Raw genomic sequence first — 16,915 nt, forward strand, 5'->3', positions numbered from 1 at the left:
AACCTGTTAGGGAATGACTAGTTGGTATCTATCTGGGCCCTTTGGGGTTCATACTTTTTTTTTTTTTTTTTTTTCCCCCCTACTTTGGAGCAAATAAGGAATAGGTCAGCGTGGGAGGGCAGCTGCTGGTGCGGGTGCCTCTGAACTCGGCAAACAACATTTGTCTGAACTGCCAGCTCAGCACATGGTCCCAGCTTCAGCACCTCTGAGAAAGCCCCAGCTTGATGAAATTTTTGACATCAAAGATAATTCCTTCTCCTGTGTTTTCTCCACTTAGTATCCCTTTTCTTTGTCCTCTGTCATCTTCCTCTGTTGTCTTTCTGTGAGCAGAGGGTGTACCCTGAGGACACTACCAAAGCATAGGCAATGGCCTTTCTTAGTCTTTTTAATACAGTCTTCAGGTTTTAGCGTCACCACTCAATTTGTTAAAAATTGGAAGCTGTAGGTATGTATGCACCTTACTTCGCTTTTAAGCGAGGGGGTCAGAGTCTTGTTTAGTAACAACGGTCCAGCTCAGGTTGCGCCGGAGCGTGAATTCACCTGCCGTGGCCAAACCCATCCATACGTTCAAACTCTGAAAGAACGCGGTGGCGGAGGGTCAGTGTACCCACTGAGCAGAGACCTCTTGGGGACACAGTGTTTGTATTCTGGTGGAGGCTGCTCTGCTGGCAACGCCCCATTTCCCAGGTCGGGATGATAACACTGGCTAACGCTGTGAGGATCCTTCATCTTGCTGTGTAAACATTCAAGCGGCAGTATCCATCTCCATCCGAACCCTAGAGAAAGAGTGAATATTTTCCTGGGAAATAGTTTCATCAGCCAAGAAAAAAAGGAAGTGAAGTGTGCTGCCTTATCTGGACCAGTAACATTGAGAGCAAGCTTTGGGCAAAGTTGTGTCTCAAGGCTTCTAAAGAGTAATAAACATAATTTTTTTTATGTGCTAGCAGATCTGTTACTTGTCACCTTTTAATTTCAATACCCAAATATAAAGTTGTGTGCTTCTTACTGGGAGAAATTTCCTCTTGGAAACCCTCATTGGAAACAATATATTTTGGTTTTTTCCTCAGCAAAAAGTATAGTCACAGATGCCAGCTTTTAGATTTTTTTTTAAAAGTTTTTGAGACAATTTGGACTCTGAATAATAGGGGAAAACAGTGATAGATTTATTTTTTTTTCCTTCCCCAAAACAATTGTCAACTTTATGTAAACTTTCTGGAGACAGAAAATAACAGAAAACTTTTCTAAATAAACCTTTCTCTAAATAAACCATTTTAGGTCATCATCAAGTGATCCTTGCCTTTAAATTCTTCTGTTGACGCCGTTGTAGCTGAGTTGTAAGCAGGATGAGGCTGTTGCTACAATATAATCAGTGAACCAGTTCCAGAGGGTGGAGCAGTTTAGAGACCAAATGCGCTTTAAATGGCACTAGAGGAATGATGCACTACCGACTGAAAATGTAGGCATCGTTATTAATGATGTAATTAAAGTTCCACCTCATGGGCAAATTGGAAGCACACAGAAAATATTATTAATATTGTGTTTCCTACATTTGATTTATCCCCATTTTAAGTACTAAATGATCTATGCAAAATACAGTGGAAATTAAACACTCATTCTAAAATTCACAACTTTATTATGTAAAAATGGTTCAAGCATAGGTCAGGGTACATTAGCCAGAAGTAACTTAACCCAGCTGAAAAATGCCTTATGTAGTTTAGATGTGTAGTTGGTACTTGGCAAAACTGGTGTGTATGCTGAGAGGTTTTACTCAATAACCAAAGATAATGGTTTGCAATTTGCATTGCTTTTGTCAAGAACAGATTTCAGTCATTCATTTAGACCCTTGACTGATGATCATCTATGTTACTGGGTAAATTTTCTTCTTTACTGCAATCTTTTAAAAACTATTGAATAGGACATCTTAATACCACTCTGTTCTGAGTTTTGTGGATCAATTGGAGAAAAAATTGGAAAAGAAACTACTACTGTTAGTAGTAATAATAAAAATAGCCTAGTATTCGGTCCTGCAAGTTCTGAACATTTCCTGATAGACTGTGAAAGCTCTCAGAGTTGCTTTATGGGATTAGGCCAGACTCTGCATCTGAATTAGAACACATTTTTGTGTTAACTGCTTCTAAATGAGCACTTAGTTTTAAGTAGTTGGCATAAATCTAATTTTAATTTACTGTTTTCATTTTCTTTTGCATTGATCCTCTTTTTGTAGACGTTCAATTGCAGACTTGGAGAAAGATGTTTTTCAAAGAGTCCAGATGGTATTTGCAATTATTTATTATCATTAGCATTCACTGTATCTGAACACAAGACTTTTGCCAAGTTAGATAAACCTCATCTGCTGCACTATTGTTTACAATTTTTCAGTGTCTTATGTTAATACAAACTCACTCTTGGGCAATTTCTGGGGATAGAAGAGAAAAAGAGTCTGTTATTCCTCAATATATGGCAAACTGCTAGCTTATTTTTGGAATATCGCTTGGATAACAGTCAGTCATAGCCTTTTGATGGTTATGAGCAAGCCAGAAAAGTACATCATTCTTAAGAGTAGCATAATCACAACAAAAATCATAATAATCAAACCAGGAGGTATAAAAGCATTGCACTTTTCCATGTGTGCACACACAACTTTTCTTTTTGGGGTCACTTCCTGAGTGAGAGCACCGTTACTGGAGTCTGCCCTTTCTAGTATGTCCCTTTAATTTTTTTGTTGAGTTTTGAGAGTGAAGATGGCACCTTAAGTCTGCAAAAATGGAATGTTTAGAAATTTATGGCTCTGATGCAATGGGAATAAAATGCCACATTCTTTATTCTAAATTAAAATGCCTGAATTCCTCCACTAAAATTGTTCTGCCCCACTGCACAGATATATAAGTAGAAGTGGACTCTATACACTATTGGAATAAACAAGTCTACTCATAATTGGTTTTTTCTTAAAGTTTTGGAAAGATATGTATATTTTATAATATTTTAATACATTTGACTTATTTGTATAATTGGTTTCTATAATATTTTGTGTTGATTAGCATTTGGAACAAAGCAGTACAGAGAAGAAAATAGAGGGACACCTGTTTCAATTATACTACAGCACCAATTTCAACAATAAATCTTAATTGCAATCAGTCTTGATCAACCCACCTGTGTAGATTCCCCTCATTTACAATGAGGAGGGATAATAGAGAAAAAAGAAAAAAGTGTGAAGAGAGAGAGGAAAAAAAACCAGAACACTAATATGGATTATGTTATTTCTTATACTTTATGTTTTCAGATTGCTGCGCTATGTTAATTATTAGGAATGTCAGCCTGAATTTCTATGCTCTTCTCTGGGAATACAGTGAACCCATGTTTACTCTCAGCTGCCACATGAGCAATTTCTCTTAATTCAGGAGGGGTTGTGCAAACAGCCGCAAGGTGGAATTAATTCTGCTTTTATGCCCAACCCCAGCAGGTGAATGTGTAGCAAATTCCTTTAAATGACTACTTGTCTTTCTGTGTGGGATAGGAAATACATCAGGGCCAATCTCTTATGTAGGTAACCTCATGCAGCTGTATTATTTTTTTTAACCTTGAGACTGGTAGCTGCTGTATAATACTCCATAGAAGTATACCAGGATGTTCTCTGCAGGCTTGGCAGCTGCTTGCTGATGTGCTTCCCCCTGTGCTGGCTTTTTTGGAGCTTCCTTAGAGTCACAAGTCAATTTTCTTATGTGAATTTACATAAAGAGGGAAAACAGTTGTGGGTAAACAGTCCAAATTGCAGCAGAGGCTGTATAGGAAGGCAAAACAAATATCCCTTTTTTTTTTTTCTCCATACTCTTCATTATCTTTTTCTCATAAATTCTGTAATGACTACTTGGACATGGGTGAGGGACAGGGTCATAGCTAGTGATGCAGGCATTTGGTCAAGACTTACGATATTCATGGTGATTTCGTAACATATTTCCAGACATACTGTTTCTTTTTCACATTTATTCTCAGTCCCTCTGTCTGTTTTTCATACTTTTTCATCTCACTTGCCTTTTCCTTATTCTCTTGAGTTGTTATTCCCTTTTTCTTCATTGTGCATTATGTGGTTAAAAATGTTTTTTCCTTAATCTAATGCATTGTTTTTCATAGTTGCATTTTAGTTAAGTCTTTTGACTCAAATCCTCAATGGTTGTCTCATTTATTCTTTTTCTTTTTTTTTCTCCTGAGAATGATCCTGGTTGTATTTGTGTTTATGTCATCTTTTCCATTGTGAATGGCTTGTTTTTCTTTGCTGCTTCATCTTTTTTTGTGATAGATCTTCATTTCCATTCGTCTTCATTGCTATTGCATTCCTCTTGTCTGCTATGGGGCTCTGATAATAGTGATGGACCACTGCAATTAAATTTATTCCATACGCCACTGCTTTCCCTGACAAACTGACACCACTCTTCTACGATGTTCTTACCTGTTGACTGGCATTACGAAAAGTCAACCAGGAGCCAGGGATTTCAGTGAAGTGTGACATTGGTCTCCCAGTGACGACTGAGCACGGTGAGCCCTGGATGCTTTAAGGTATCACTAAAGCTGGTCGTGCAACATGGAAAAAAAACCCCATGATGTTGTGATCAGACGTACACATTCAAAATGGTTATAAGAAATTTCTCCTGTTGTTGTAGTTTGTTATTGCTTTTAAATGTAACGTTTTCGTTAGCTGATGAGATGCCTAGGCCAAGATATTGTCAGCAGACAGCTTTCTCTGAATGCAATTGCCGTTAGCAAACTGGCATACAGTCAATAGGAATTCTTCTGAATTTACTACTGTCTGTTGACATCTTATTCTGTTACGGGCAAGTATTTAATCAAAGTTTATTGTCATTCTTTTCTGAGATTTAAGTGGGACATAAAATTTTACGATACGTATAGTATTTTAGATGACAGCTTCATTATTTCCACTGAATAATGTGAAGTGCTACAAGAAGAAATATTGATGTCAAACTGGTAATTGTCATTAAATATGCAGCATTTTTGCAGCAGTCATTTGTGGGGAAAAAAAAAATTCTGAACTTCTAGGTAACAATGCAGAACAATCTGAAATGCAATTGCTTTGTCTTGAGCTGTTCCCCACCATGGAGGTTGCTCAAGGCTCCACACATGTGTGCAAACCTGAAATCTTCAAAGTAATTTTACAAATTTTCCTTTTAAAAAATGAGCATGGTATAGTGGTAAATGTCAAAAAGAGGATACTCTGTTATTGAGCTGATCTTTAGATTCCTGGTGCCTGATGGGATTTGTATTTTTGCTGCTTTAGTTGTATCCTGTCCAGTGGACATTCCCTTTTTCCTGAGCCAGGAGGAATGTCTGTGGCAGGAGTAATTAAACTGTGTTATAGGAGATGAGTACACAGGTCACTGGGGAAAAAAGAGACTAATGCACCAGAGCTGCGAGGCATTATGTAAAATAGACAGATGCAGTTTTAATATTGAACTGATTCAGAATGAAATGTTCCTGTTGAGTAAGTGCCTCACCGTGGCATGCGTTATTCAGGACCGTGGGAGTGGCTTCTCCTTTTAGAATGGAAAAGACAATAAGAAAGAAATTAAGTTGCTGGAAAAAACAAGCCCTTTAGTTTATGGATGGTTTTCTGTCATTCCTTGTTTAGTTTCCCTTGTTGGAAAGAATTTAATTTGCTTTTAGGTGAATCAAAATTCCAGTCAGAATTGTACTTCTCCATGTAGCTTCTCTGTTACCTTGTTAAAAAATTCAAATTAGGGACCGGTGCTTTAGGTAATGATCAAATTTATTAGCAAATATATTTAAAAAAATGCCATGCTCATCTTCTCTTTTGTAACCCTTACTTCAGAAGAAAATGGATTAAATCTTTCCTATGTTGAAAATATCTGGTGAATATATCTTGGGTATTTGGCTTTAATCACTGTACTATTCAAGTATGAGGCAATCAGTTTAAAAAATGTCATTAGAGTTGGTCAGGATGCTTGCAATAAAACATTTTGAATAGAAGACTGTAACATTTTTCTTAACTAAAACTTTTTTAAGGAAAGCATGCATTCAGCAAGGCTGAGAACAAAAACTGTGCTTAAAACATGAAATAAAGAGCATGTGAGAGGGAACACTGTGGCTCCTGGGATGCTGGAGATGGCAGTTCAATTCTTATACCTGATGTAGATCAGAGGTTGGATCTTGTGTGTTGTGCCTCTTGGGTGATGGCACGTAGTTATACTCTTGCTCTCTCTCCCCACTTGTCTTTTTAAAATATGTTTTTCGAAAGATCTGGATTTTGTCCTGTTATGGAGTATAAAAATTTGAAAGCTTTGAAACCTTAAAACATTTCATAATATGGAAAAATAATTTCTCCTTGACTCATAGCTCTGTTATATTTCTTAGTATGGATTAAGTCAAAAAGAGGAATATTTTCAAGGAGCTGTGTTGATCATGACTAGCACAAATCAATTAATAGCTGTAACTCTTTGTAAAATGTAGGTATAAGTTCTGTTTTACAGCTAGTGCTTTCCATGTGCAGTTGTATTAGCAGTAGTTGTTTGTGGTTACCCTAAGGATAGAAAACACTTCCCAAGGTGCACTCCAATCTGAGCCCCACTTAGTTTTCATCATGTGTCCTCAACATTAGGATGAAACTGTTCAGTTGCTCAGTCACCATCCTAATCAGGTCTCCAGTTGCATCTCAGTAACAGCTGTGGATTTGTACTGTTTAGTATTACAGCAGAAAAAATGGTCTTCGGAGTAAACGTAATTCCTTGAGACTAATTCTGGGCAGTTGGACAGTGTCAAAGGGGAGAAAAAAGATGAAACGAGCAACTCGGGCATATCTGAAGAAAGCCAGCAAAGGTAGTGGTGGTAATCTCTGGGGTAAGTTGGAGTGGATGGGCTGGATCCAGTCCAAGCTAGCTGGAGGACCCCACAAAACCCAGGACTTTATTTTTTTCTTTTTCTTTTTCTTTCTTTGAAAACACCTGTCCTTTTGCCTTGGATGGCTCAGTTTACTGGTGTATGGATGAACAATCCTCTCAGTTTATTCCAACGTCACAGCAAGTTGCAGACAGGAATGAATTTCCCATCAGGAGCTGCTCTGGGCTCTGACCAGGATTGGCCATCTGGCTTTAATTCCCGGTTATCACAAGATGATCTTCAGAGCAGTGTCATGGGTTCTAATCTAAAAAATTCTAACAGGGACCAAAGTTGTAGCTGTCATGGTTAGTGCTGTCCCTTTCCCTATTTTTCATGAGGAAAGGTGGCTTTCTCCAAGACTGGCACCCTTCCACTGTGATCCCCCACCCCGTTGCTCTCCAGGGCTGATTTCAGATACTAAGCCTTGAGGTCTAAACACATACTTGGAGAGGAATTCATATGCCATTCAGATGCATAATTTAGGTGCTTAAAGGCATTAGTTTTATTTAGAGAAGGAGAAAGCCTCCTCTAGAATCATAGAATCATTTAGGTTGCAAAAGACCTTTAAGATCATTGAGTCCAGCTGTCAACCATGCCCAGTAAACCATGTCCTGAAGTGCCTTGTCTACGCGCTTTTTGAATACCTCGAGGGATGGCAACTCAACCACTTCTCTGGGCAGCCTGTTCCAATGCTTGACAACCTTTTTGGTGAAGAAATTTTTCCTAATATCCAATCTAAACCTCCTCTGGCACAACTTGAGGCCATTTCCTCTTATCCTATTGCTTGTTACTAGGGAGAAGAGACCGACACCTGTCTCACTACAACCTCCTTTCAGGTAGTTGTAGAGAGCGATAAGGTCTCCTCTCAGCCTCCTTTTCTCCAGGCTAAACCACCCCAGTTCCCTCAGCCGCTGCTTATCAGACTTGTGCTCTAGACCCTTCACCAGCTTTGTTGCCCTTCTCTGGACACACCTCAGTGTCTTTCTTGTAGTGACGGGCCCAAAACTGAACACAGTATTTGATGTGCGGCCTCACCAGTGTCCATTACAGGGGGACGATCACTTATCCTAGTCCTGCTGGCCACACTATTTCTGATACAAGCCAGGATGCTGTTGGCCTTGTTAGCCACCTGGGCACACTGCTGGCCCCTCAATCCACTTGTCCAGATCATTGATAAAGATACTGAACAGAACTGGCCCCAGTACTGACCCCTGGGGAACACCACTTGTGACCGACCGCCAGCTGGATTTAACTCCATTCACCACAACTCTTTGGGCCTGGCCATCCAGACAGTTTGTTACCCAGCAAAGACTACACCCATCCAAGCCATGAGCAGTCAGTTTCTCCAGGAGAAAGCTGTGGGAAATGGTGTCAGAGGTTTTACTAAAGTCGAGGTAGACAACACCCACAGCCTTTCCCTCATCTGCTAAGCGGGTCACCTTGTCACAGAAGGAGATCAGGTCGGTCAAGCAGGACCTGCCTTTCATGAACCCATGCTGACTGGGCCTGATCACCTGGTTGTCCTCTACGTGCCACGTGATGGCACTCAAGATGATCTGCTCCATAACCTTCCCCGGCACCAAGGTCAAACAGACAGGCCTGTAGTTCCCTGGATCCTCCTTCTGGCCCTTCTTGTAGATGGGCGTCACATTTGCTAAGTTCCAGTCAACAGGGACCTCCCTGGTTAGCCAGGACTGCTGGTAAATGATGGAAGGTGGCTTGGTGAACATTTCCACCACCTTCCTCAGTACCCTTGGGTGGATCCCATCCAGCCCCATAGACTCGTGTATGTAAAGATTATAGAAAGATCTAGAAAGATTATTCAGAATATCTGAGATAGAATTACACCTTCAAGGTACTGACTGGGTAGACAATTTGGAAGCTCTGGAGAATTTAATATTCCCTGTAAATCTGTGACAATGCATAAAGCACACTTCAGATGTATCCTGTAGTAGTATTGTTCATGGAAAATGAAAGATTATTTCTTCCCTTTGTAGTATACGGTAGTTTTCTGAGAATTCTCTGCCAGGCGGTTGGTACAGAAGAACATTCCCCTTCTGCAGTAATACAAGCCAGTAATTAAACCTGAACACAGCGAATAGAGCTATAAAGTAAATCAAAGTGAATGTTGAATTGTACCTTCATGCACCGGGTGGTAAACTCTTTATAACAAAACTCAAAGCTTCCTTTCTTTGCTGAGGAACCATGAATTGCAGCCTCTGCAGTGTTACTGTTGCTGTCACCTGCTGTAAATCCAGCGTGAAAAGAAATCATGGAGGGAAGAAGTGGAAAGTGCATTTTGCTCCTTTGTCTCCCTTCCCCACAGGGTGGTCGCTCAAAAAATCTGTGGCACGTGGGCTCATGGGTGGAGGAAGCCACTCCAAAGGAGACCCAAGTGTTTTAAACCATCTTCTGAGTGGAGTGGCTTGGACTTCATAAAGTCAGATAGAATGAGTGGAAAGGCTCTCCTGGCTTTCAACAAACAGGATTTTCTGGGATGCTTTCATCTCTAGCACAATCTGATTGGTGGAAAAATTGGGCTAAATCCAGAATTTGATGAACTTCATGGCACTCCCTTGCCATGAAGTATGTATATAATGAAGATAATCTCTTGCATGGCTGGAGGGGCTGGGGGCATACTTGCAGGGCCAGTGTCCCATCTCATCCCTTCTCGTTCAGAAGCCTGTCACTGACTGTTTGTATGCTTCCCGGTAAGTGTCAGTGATGGGAGAGGAGGACAGGTGTTTTGCCCTACTTCACCAAAGCATATAATCTCTTGATGCTACTGTACCATTGACTTCTAAAATCACACCCGCCCAGGATGCCCTCGTGATATCTGCCGCCGTACAGACAGGCTGTCAAAATATTAGCAGGGATTTTGATGCTAAAATGACTTGGGAAGGCAGCTGGAATAAGGCTATCAGATTTATTTTGTGTTTTTACATTGTTGTTCTCTAAAGATAGTTCTCAGCATTATGCGAGCATCCAAAGCAGCGGTGGTGATAAGGGGCTAGTTGAAGCGAATGATGGATTAAGCTTGGTTTGCAGCAGTGCCAAACGCAGTATCAAAGGATGGGGGCTGTCTGTAGGGAGGGTGTTGGTCTCCATTTTCTTACTGAGTAGCCTTAAAATAGTGCAAAGACTGGTCATATAGAGCCTTTCTTGATGAGCATAGGTATGTGCAAGGGAAAGGGAGTACAAAAATAAAGTATTTTTAAACATATCTTGCAGTCTGATTGCCTGCTAGACTCTCCGTTACTTCTCATAATATGCTTGAAAAGTTTTATTTGTGCCTCGAGGGCGATGAGCCTGTCTTCGTTTGGGGATGCAACTGCAGATAATACCACTGTGCTATTGACAGCTTTATGCACTCTCACTAGCAGCCTGCCTCTCTTATTTACTCACTTGTATATATGTTGCCTTGCAAAAGCAGTGTAGTTTTCTACTTTCCTAGTTATAATTGCATCCTGGGCTGCCTTGTTACAGAGCCTGTTCCTGTAGCGTGAGGTGAAAGAGCTAGTTGTTGCCATTATAAATTTTAATATTTTTTTTCCCTACGTATAATTGAGACTGGATAGTTATTATGTTTTTTCCTAGGTTCATAATTAAAGAAACCTCGAAGGAGAGCTTTGTAACTATTAAAAGGGCAAAAGAGGAGGTAACGTTCAGTGTGAGCTTGTTGTTTATGAACAGGTAGATTTGAGCTTCCAGAAATTTCAGATATGTAGCTGAAAATTCATGAGGGTCCAGAAACACTAAACAATGGAACAGTGTAACAAAGTCAGTCATGTCTGTTCATCACTGACATTATATTTGTAAGACATTAGGTGTAATTCAGTACTAAGAGTTACGTTATATGAATTTTTATGAATTATGATGTCCTCATAAATTCTATGTAATTGCTAAGCTTGCTGGACATTTCCTTTGTTATTTTAAAAATAACATTATATTTTATTTTGCTTTTTAAAAACAATAGTTCTTTGTGTTGGACTCCACATGACATCCCTTGTGTGCTCTGTTTTGCTGCTCATTCTGCCAGTGGTTCTTTTGGTTGGTAGCTTTTTCCCCAATAGTCCCCAATGTACTACCTTCTTGTTGAAAGGGGTTTTGGAAAGATGCTTCTCACGAGGAGGTATGCTTTGGTCTAGGTCCCTTGGTTTATCTCCAGAAAGTATTTCTCCCTCGGATGGGGATGGTCCAACAGATCCATAGTTTTGGATCTCCTAGTTTTTGGGTGAGAAGCAGAGTCAGAAATAAAAGTGGTTCATTCTGGTGAGGTTGCAGGAGAAAGACCAAAGCATCTATTGGACACTTTTCTGGCCTATAGGCCAAAGAAAACTGCCTTCTGTGGGGACCTGCGCAATTTGTATTGTGGAAAATAGGCTCTGTAGGTGGAGATTGCTGGAAAATATGGGGCAGTTATCATCAGTTCTGTTGATAATTGATACTACAGCTTTCTGTTGATTGAATTATCTCATTCCTTGAACTTGCCAGGTTTATAAAGTGGACTGCAGCCAAGATGTCACACACAAAACTTGAAACACATTTTTTTCTTTTTTGCTTTTCTGAAGAAATGCCTAAGTTAGTTGTTCATGTATTACACTTTCAAGCCTGAAGCCTAACCATGTGCTCTTTGTAGTATGTTCTTCCATGGGCAGGCGGACGTTTGACATAAAGTTAGTCTGTTTGATGCAGACCGTGGTTATTGAACTAAGCTGAGCCTTCCTCCATGTCTGTCTTGTTTCGTTTACTCCAGGTGAAGAAGTACCACATCACCTCTGCTCAGAACTTCCCCGTCCTGAAGTTGTGGCTTGTGAAATCCCTTGTGCAACAGACTGTGTCATCAGCGAGTGGTCCCTGTGGTCCCCGTGTTCCCACTCATGCTCCAGTAAAAATGCTGAAGGCAGTCAAAGCAGGAGTAGGTTCATCTTGGCCCTTCCAGCTGAGGGTGAGTGGTAAACATTTTTGGATTATTCACTGTTTGTTTGTTTGTTTGTTTAATGATTTGACTTGCATTGCTCAGCCAAACTGTGTTTAGATCAGAGCTAAACCTAATTCTGTAGCAATGAGGAATAATACTTAATACTTCTCTGTGCTTCATGCCTAGCGACTAAAAGATCTTTATGGGCTCAAGTTAATGCATGTGTCAGAGAAATTCTGTCACAGTTCAAAATTATTTATTTCAGCCTATGAATTATTGTCTATTGAAGGCCAGTCTGGGTGTGAATTTACTTCAGGAGAGCTACATCGTATACTAATGAAATTGCTGCATGACACAATCTCATCATGCAAGTGTCTTTATATAGGAACATATTAGTACCTATTTAGAAAAGAACAGTGAGCTGTGAAAAATGAGGAACTAGAAAAGGTCCTGTTTATTTTTTTAATACAGACCTAGAATGTATTGACCTCCTTGTTTTTCTACTCTACTAGGTAAATAACTCTTGATGAATAGATATAATTTCCTCTGGATCTTCATGGACACATCATGTATCTGGATTTTTACATGTCAACATCAGTGATACAATTATTTACATAAACTGTTTGGTATTAGAAGTGTAGTCTTCTAACTACAGTTACACATGGTAATTAATTTATGTGTTGATTTATCACACAGGATTTGAAAGGTATCACGTCAAATGCATAAAAATTCATAAAATGTGAATAGGTCTAAAAGACTAAAGCCTTGTTGACATGACAAAAATACTGTTGTCAGCACTATGTGCAGTAATGCAGCAGCACAACACTTTTAGATGCAAATCTAGTCTAGGACAAGCTCTGTTAAGTGCTATTTTGTAAATTATCATTAAAGCCACCCACTGTTTCTGGGGCAATGTAAGGACTTGATCTTGCAAACCCTTACTCGTGTGAATGGTCTGTATTCACATAAACATCTGTAGAAGCACTTGCAAAGAAAATTGGGACCCTTCAGGATGAAAACTGCTATATAATTGTTGATTTAATGAGAATAACTACTACTAAAAAGTCTATGAGCTAGAGAATAATTAAAATGAAAAACAAGGTTTCATATTTTCCATAGAAGTAACGAAATGCAAATAATAGATAAACATGGATTTATGAAAGTGAAGTGTTGGAGAAGTGAATTCTGGAAGTACATAAGCTCAGTCATCTCAACCTGAAACACACTAAACTAAAAATGACGTGCTTTGAATTGAATACTTTAAGTTTCTCGGGAAGGAATAATTAACTATTAAAATCAAACGCCCCAACTTTTTATGCACATCTTTAGCAATGAGTATAATGGTTTGCTATGCAGAGTCATACATCTGCATACAGATAAATAGCGATTGGTTTGAATTTGTGGAGAGTGGAAGAGGATTTAATACTGTTATCGCTACAATACTAAGGCAACGTTATGTTACCTGCTTTCTCTGACTCTTTCATATCCAGCTCACAGCTGAGCCACCAGCTTCTACAGAGCTCTGGTATCTTTGCAAGTGACATTTCATTTGTCCTCTGTCAACTAAGGCAATGTTAGCAGTGGCTCTGCTGTCTGAGGACTTCTGGAGGCCATCTCACAGGCTGACCAGTTCAAAATGATCCTTGGGTTGTTTTCTCCAAGCTGTTCACCAGATCCCAGCATATGATAACCAGGAGGCTGTTGATGAAACTAGAGGGGCTTGGTTTAAATTAGGTTTTAAAAGATATTTCTTTACACAGGAAACTTCTGAAACTTCATACACGAGGAGATTGCAGAGGCAGGCAGTCTCAGGAGGTTTAAAATGGATTAGAGCAACTGATGAACATCAGGTCCATAAAAAGTCTGTAAATGGCTACTAGAATGGCTAGGAAGTAGCGTGCTGTCCTGCTTTCCTTGTACAGAAGTTGCCAATGAACTGCAGAAAGTGGCTAGGCTCTTGTGCTTTTTATAAACAGCATCTCCTGCTTGTGGTTTTGCAGGCAGACTGCTAGGTTGGATGGACCATGTGGTATTTCTTATTATCTTAAGTTAAAACTGCCTCATGATTACTCTCCCTGGTTTAGGAGAGCTTCCTTACCATGGGTATTCTTGAAAAAAAACCACCTTAATTTTTGCTTGGGAAGCTCAAAATTTGAGTTAGATATTTTCTTTTTATTTTTTCCTAATGGACCAGACATTTTGCCATTTGCTTGCTACATTGGGTTTTTTTACATGTGCTCAAACATGCAACAGCAATAACTGGTCTGCATTTTTCCTGCCAAGTCAAAATCTTCAGGAAATAAGTTACCTGGGGTATTTTCTACTCCATCATCATACTAAACATTTCTGAGACTGAACACTATGTGGAACAGTCCATTTTCATGAAAAGACAAATGGTAATGTGACATGATTATCCAAATCAGTGTGCTAAGAAATTTCTTTCTCTCTCTCTTTCTGTTCTCAGTGCTATTCATTCTGGCCATTTGGGGTCATACCTTATTTTAGAAGCCTTAGTCCTGCAAGGTGATAAGCATCCCTTCAAGGAGCAATATACCTTCATCTCCTGTTGATTTTAGTAGAGCATAAAGGTGCTCTGAACCTTGTGGTATCTGGCCCCAACAGTTCAGTTCTTTCAGTTCTTTTTCAAAACCTGCAGCACTTTGGCCATGTCACAAGTTGCCAGATTCTCTCTCCTGGAAGAGAATGATTTTGATTTTAGTAATTTTTACTTCTTTCTTCCTAAAATGACAATGCTTACTGTTAAATTTCATTGCATTACTCCTTAGCTTTTGAGCTACGAATGTCTGCTGCTTTTATGGGATAAAGTCAGGCTGCTGGCTAGAGTGTTAAAGCTTCTGGGGAGGCTGTTCAAACTCCTGTACTTTGTGGATTTATTACCAGTTGTTGACAAAGTGCAGGAGCTTAGCAAAATCTTTGGACAGCAATTTGAAGAATGCTGCTTCAGAAAAGTAACGGCTTCATACTCAAAACCTACTTTCAAGATTTCTCCTCCTTGCTTTGCAGATGTGGGTATCATTTGATACATTCCTCCATCTGTACGGTTCAGCACCCTCTACAGCTCTTTAAGGCAACGCGTGAATAGAGTCCAAATATTAGAAAGAGATGTTCCTCCTTGGGAAATTAGCAAGGAGAATGAACATAAAAATAATGCTTAATTTGTCTTTAAACCTAATTGCATGTTTGCTGAGTGATACTGGCATTTAAATGGAATTAACTTGGCTGTGTGTAGGAGTATCAATAAGGTAACTCAGAAATATACTTTGCCTATTTCTGTTTCCATTATGCGTTGGAATACAATTTTATGCAAGGCTAGTTTAATGGGGAAACAATATTTTAGAAGGTTGTTATTGCAGCCATAAAGGTCAACAGCTTTATTTAAGCTTTATTTATTTATTTTTTTTAATGAGGAAAAAAAGAAGATATTAAGCAAACCTAACATTTTTATTTATTTTGCCATGTTTTCTTTTGCCAGATGCCATAAGATGATGCATGGTGTTCTCTTGACTCTTTTCAGGTGGAAAAGCCTGTCCCCCTGACCGAGCCCTGCAGGAGCACCGTGCCTGTAACGATCACCCGTGCGTGCATTTCTTCTGGGAAACTTCTCCCTGGAGCTCTTGCTCCGAAGACGCTCTGGTAACTGCGCTCAATGCAACCATTAATTGGAGCGGAGAAGCCACTTGTGGGGTGGGCATACAGACAAGGAAAGTCTTCTGCATGAAGAGCAGTTCTGGCCAGGTCACACCTAAAAGGTATTTAAAAAAAGGTTATTAGTGATTATTTGTAGCTACAGTACCTGACATATGAAGGTGTTTTCAGCTAGTGTATGGAATCTGGAGTGTTGAAAATAATTTCATTTCAGGAGTAATTCTCCGGCTACTACTCCATCACTACTAAGAAAGGGATACTAATGTAACAAAAATAAATAGCTAGCCCATTTTTGATTTTCTGTGTAAATCCAAGCAAAATGCTTGTTTTTAGTGGTGTAGATTTTTTGCTGTAGCTCCTCTGTTATTCTAATTTACAGTTTTCTGCAAATATTTTTCCTGAAGGACAGGTGTGAGGAAAATATAAAGTATATCTGAATATAACGTTCATCAATACATTATTAACAATGCTGTAATGGAATAGAAAAAGTAAATAGAGTTTGCATTATATTTACACCACAATAAGGCAGAACCATATGTGTGATCTATATCGTTCAGTTGATTTATATAGCTTCTATAATGGCATACCAACATGACAGAATTATGTATTCTGCAGTACAAATATTCTGAATTTTGCTTTGCTTTACTAAATGAAGAAAATAAGTAGCACAGATGTTTTCCCTAATATCAAAAAATCAAGACATTGCTAATTATTTTTTGCACTGTTAATGAGTCTAGAGACTTACAACCGAGTTTCATTTCTTATTGTAGCTCTCAAAACAATCCTGTTCGTATAAGCAGACTGTGTTGATTTCAGTAAAGTTAATTAAAATTCTTGAGGTTAATGAAATTAATTAAATAAAAGGAAAGAAATCTAATATTTATTTTTATCTAGAATCCATTGATATGCTGTAACTTTACCTAATTAAATAAATTGCTTATAGAGCTATATAATGTCTAAAATAGTTGTTTGCCCCCTCCACTTTTGAGATGGTGTAAGGGGAAATGGAACCGAAGGAGGTAAGTAAATACTTAAGTGAAGTACGTGAAGGGAAAACAGAGTTTCAGTGGTGGAAAATCCTGCCAAAAGAAGAGATTTCTGTACTCGGGACTTCAGCAAGGGTCTCTCCTTGGCTTTGGTGTGGTAGCTTCAGTGCCATGGCATTTGTCGTGTAATAGAAGTGGCTGGATCAAAATGCACTGCCGAATCCTTAGAAGAGCTGCTTACTGAAATTGTTTCTTTTGCTACTGTGCTGTGTGTTGTTCTTATGGTGATAATTATCTTAAAAATAAAAACCTTAGACCTCTAGAAGTCTTTAGGAAGATGGGTCTAAGTGAAGGAATAAACCCTTCGTGTTTCAGAATTAAATACTACCTCGTTACTGCCCAGGAGGGTCTGGACCGGTCTGGTGCTGGAGTGGAGGGC

General features: G+C 39.2%; 1 protein-coding gene across 1 annotated transcript in view; it reads left to right on the forward strand.

Annotated features, from left to right (window-relative positions):
- The window catches only part of THSD7B (thrombospondin, type I, domain containing 7B), a 273,948-nt gene that overhangs the window by 108,970 nt on the left and 148,063 nt on the right, over positions 1-16,915 (forward strand). The window contains 2 exon segments of the mRNA XM_010575183.1: positions 11,660-11,851; positions 15,360-15,594. Of these exon segments, the coding sequence (XP_010573485.1) occupies positions 11,660-11,851; positions 15,360-15,594 (427 nt within the window).

This window comes from Haliaeetus leucocephalus, unplaced genomic scaffold (assembly GCF_000737465.1).
Source record: "Haliaeetus leucocephalus isolate CR32 unplaced genomic scaffold, Haliaeetus_leucocephalus-4.0 Scaffold451, whole genome shotgun sequence".
Taxonomy (NCBI): Eukaryota; Metazoa; Chordata; class Aves; order Accipitriformes; family Accipitridae; genus Haliaeetus; species Haliaeetus leucocephalus.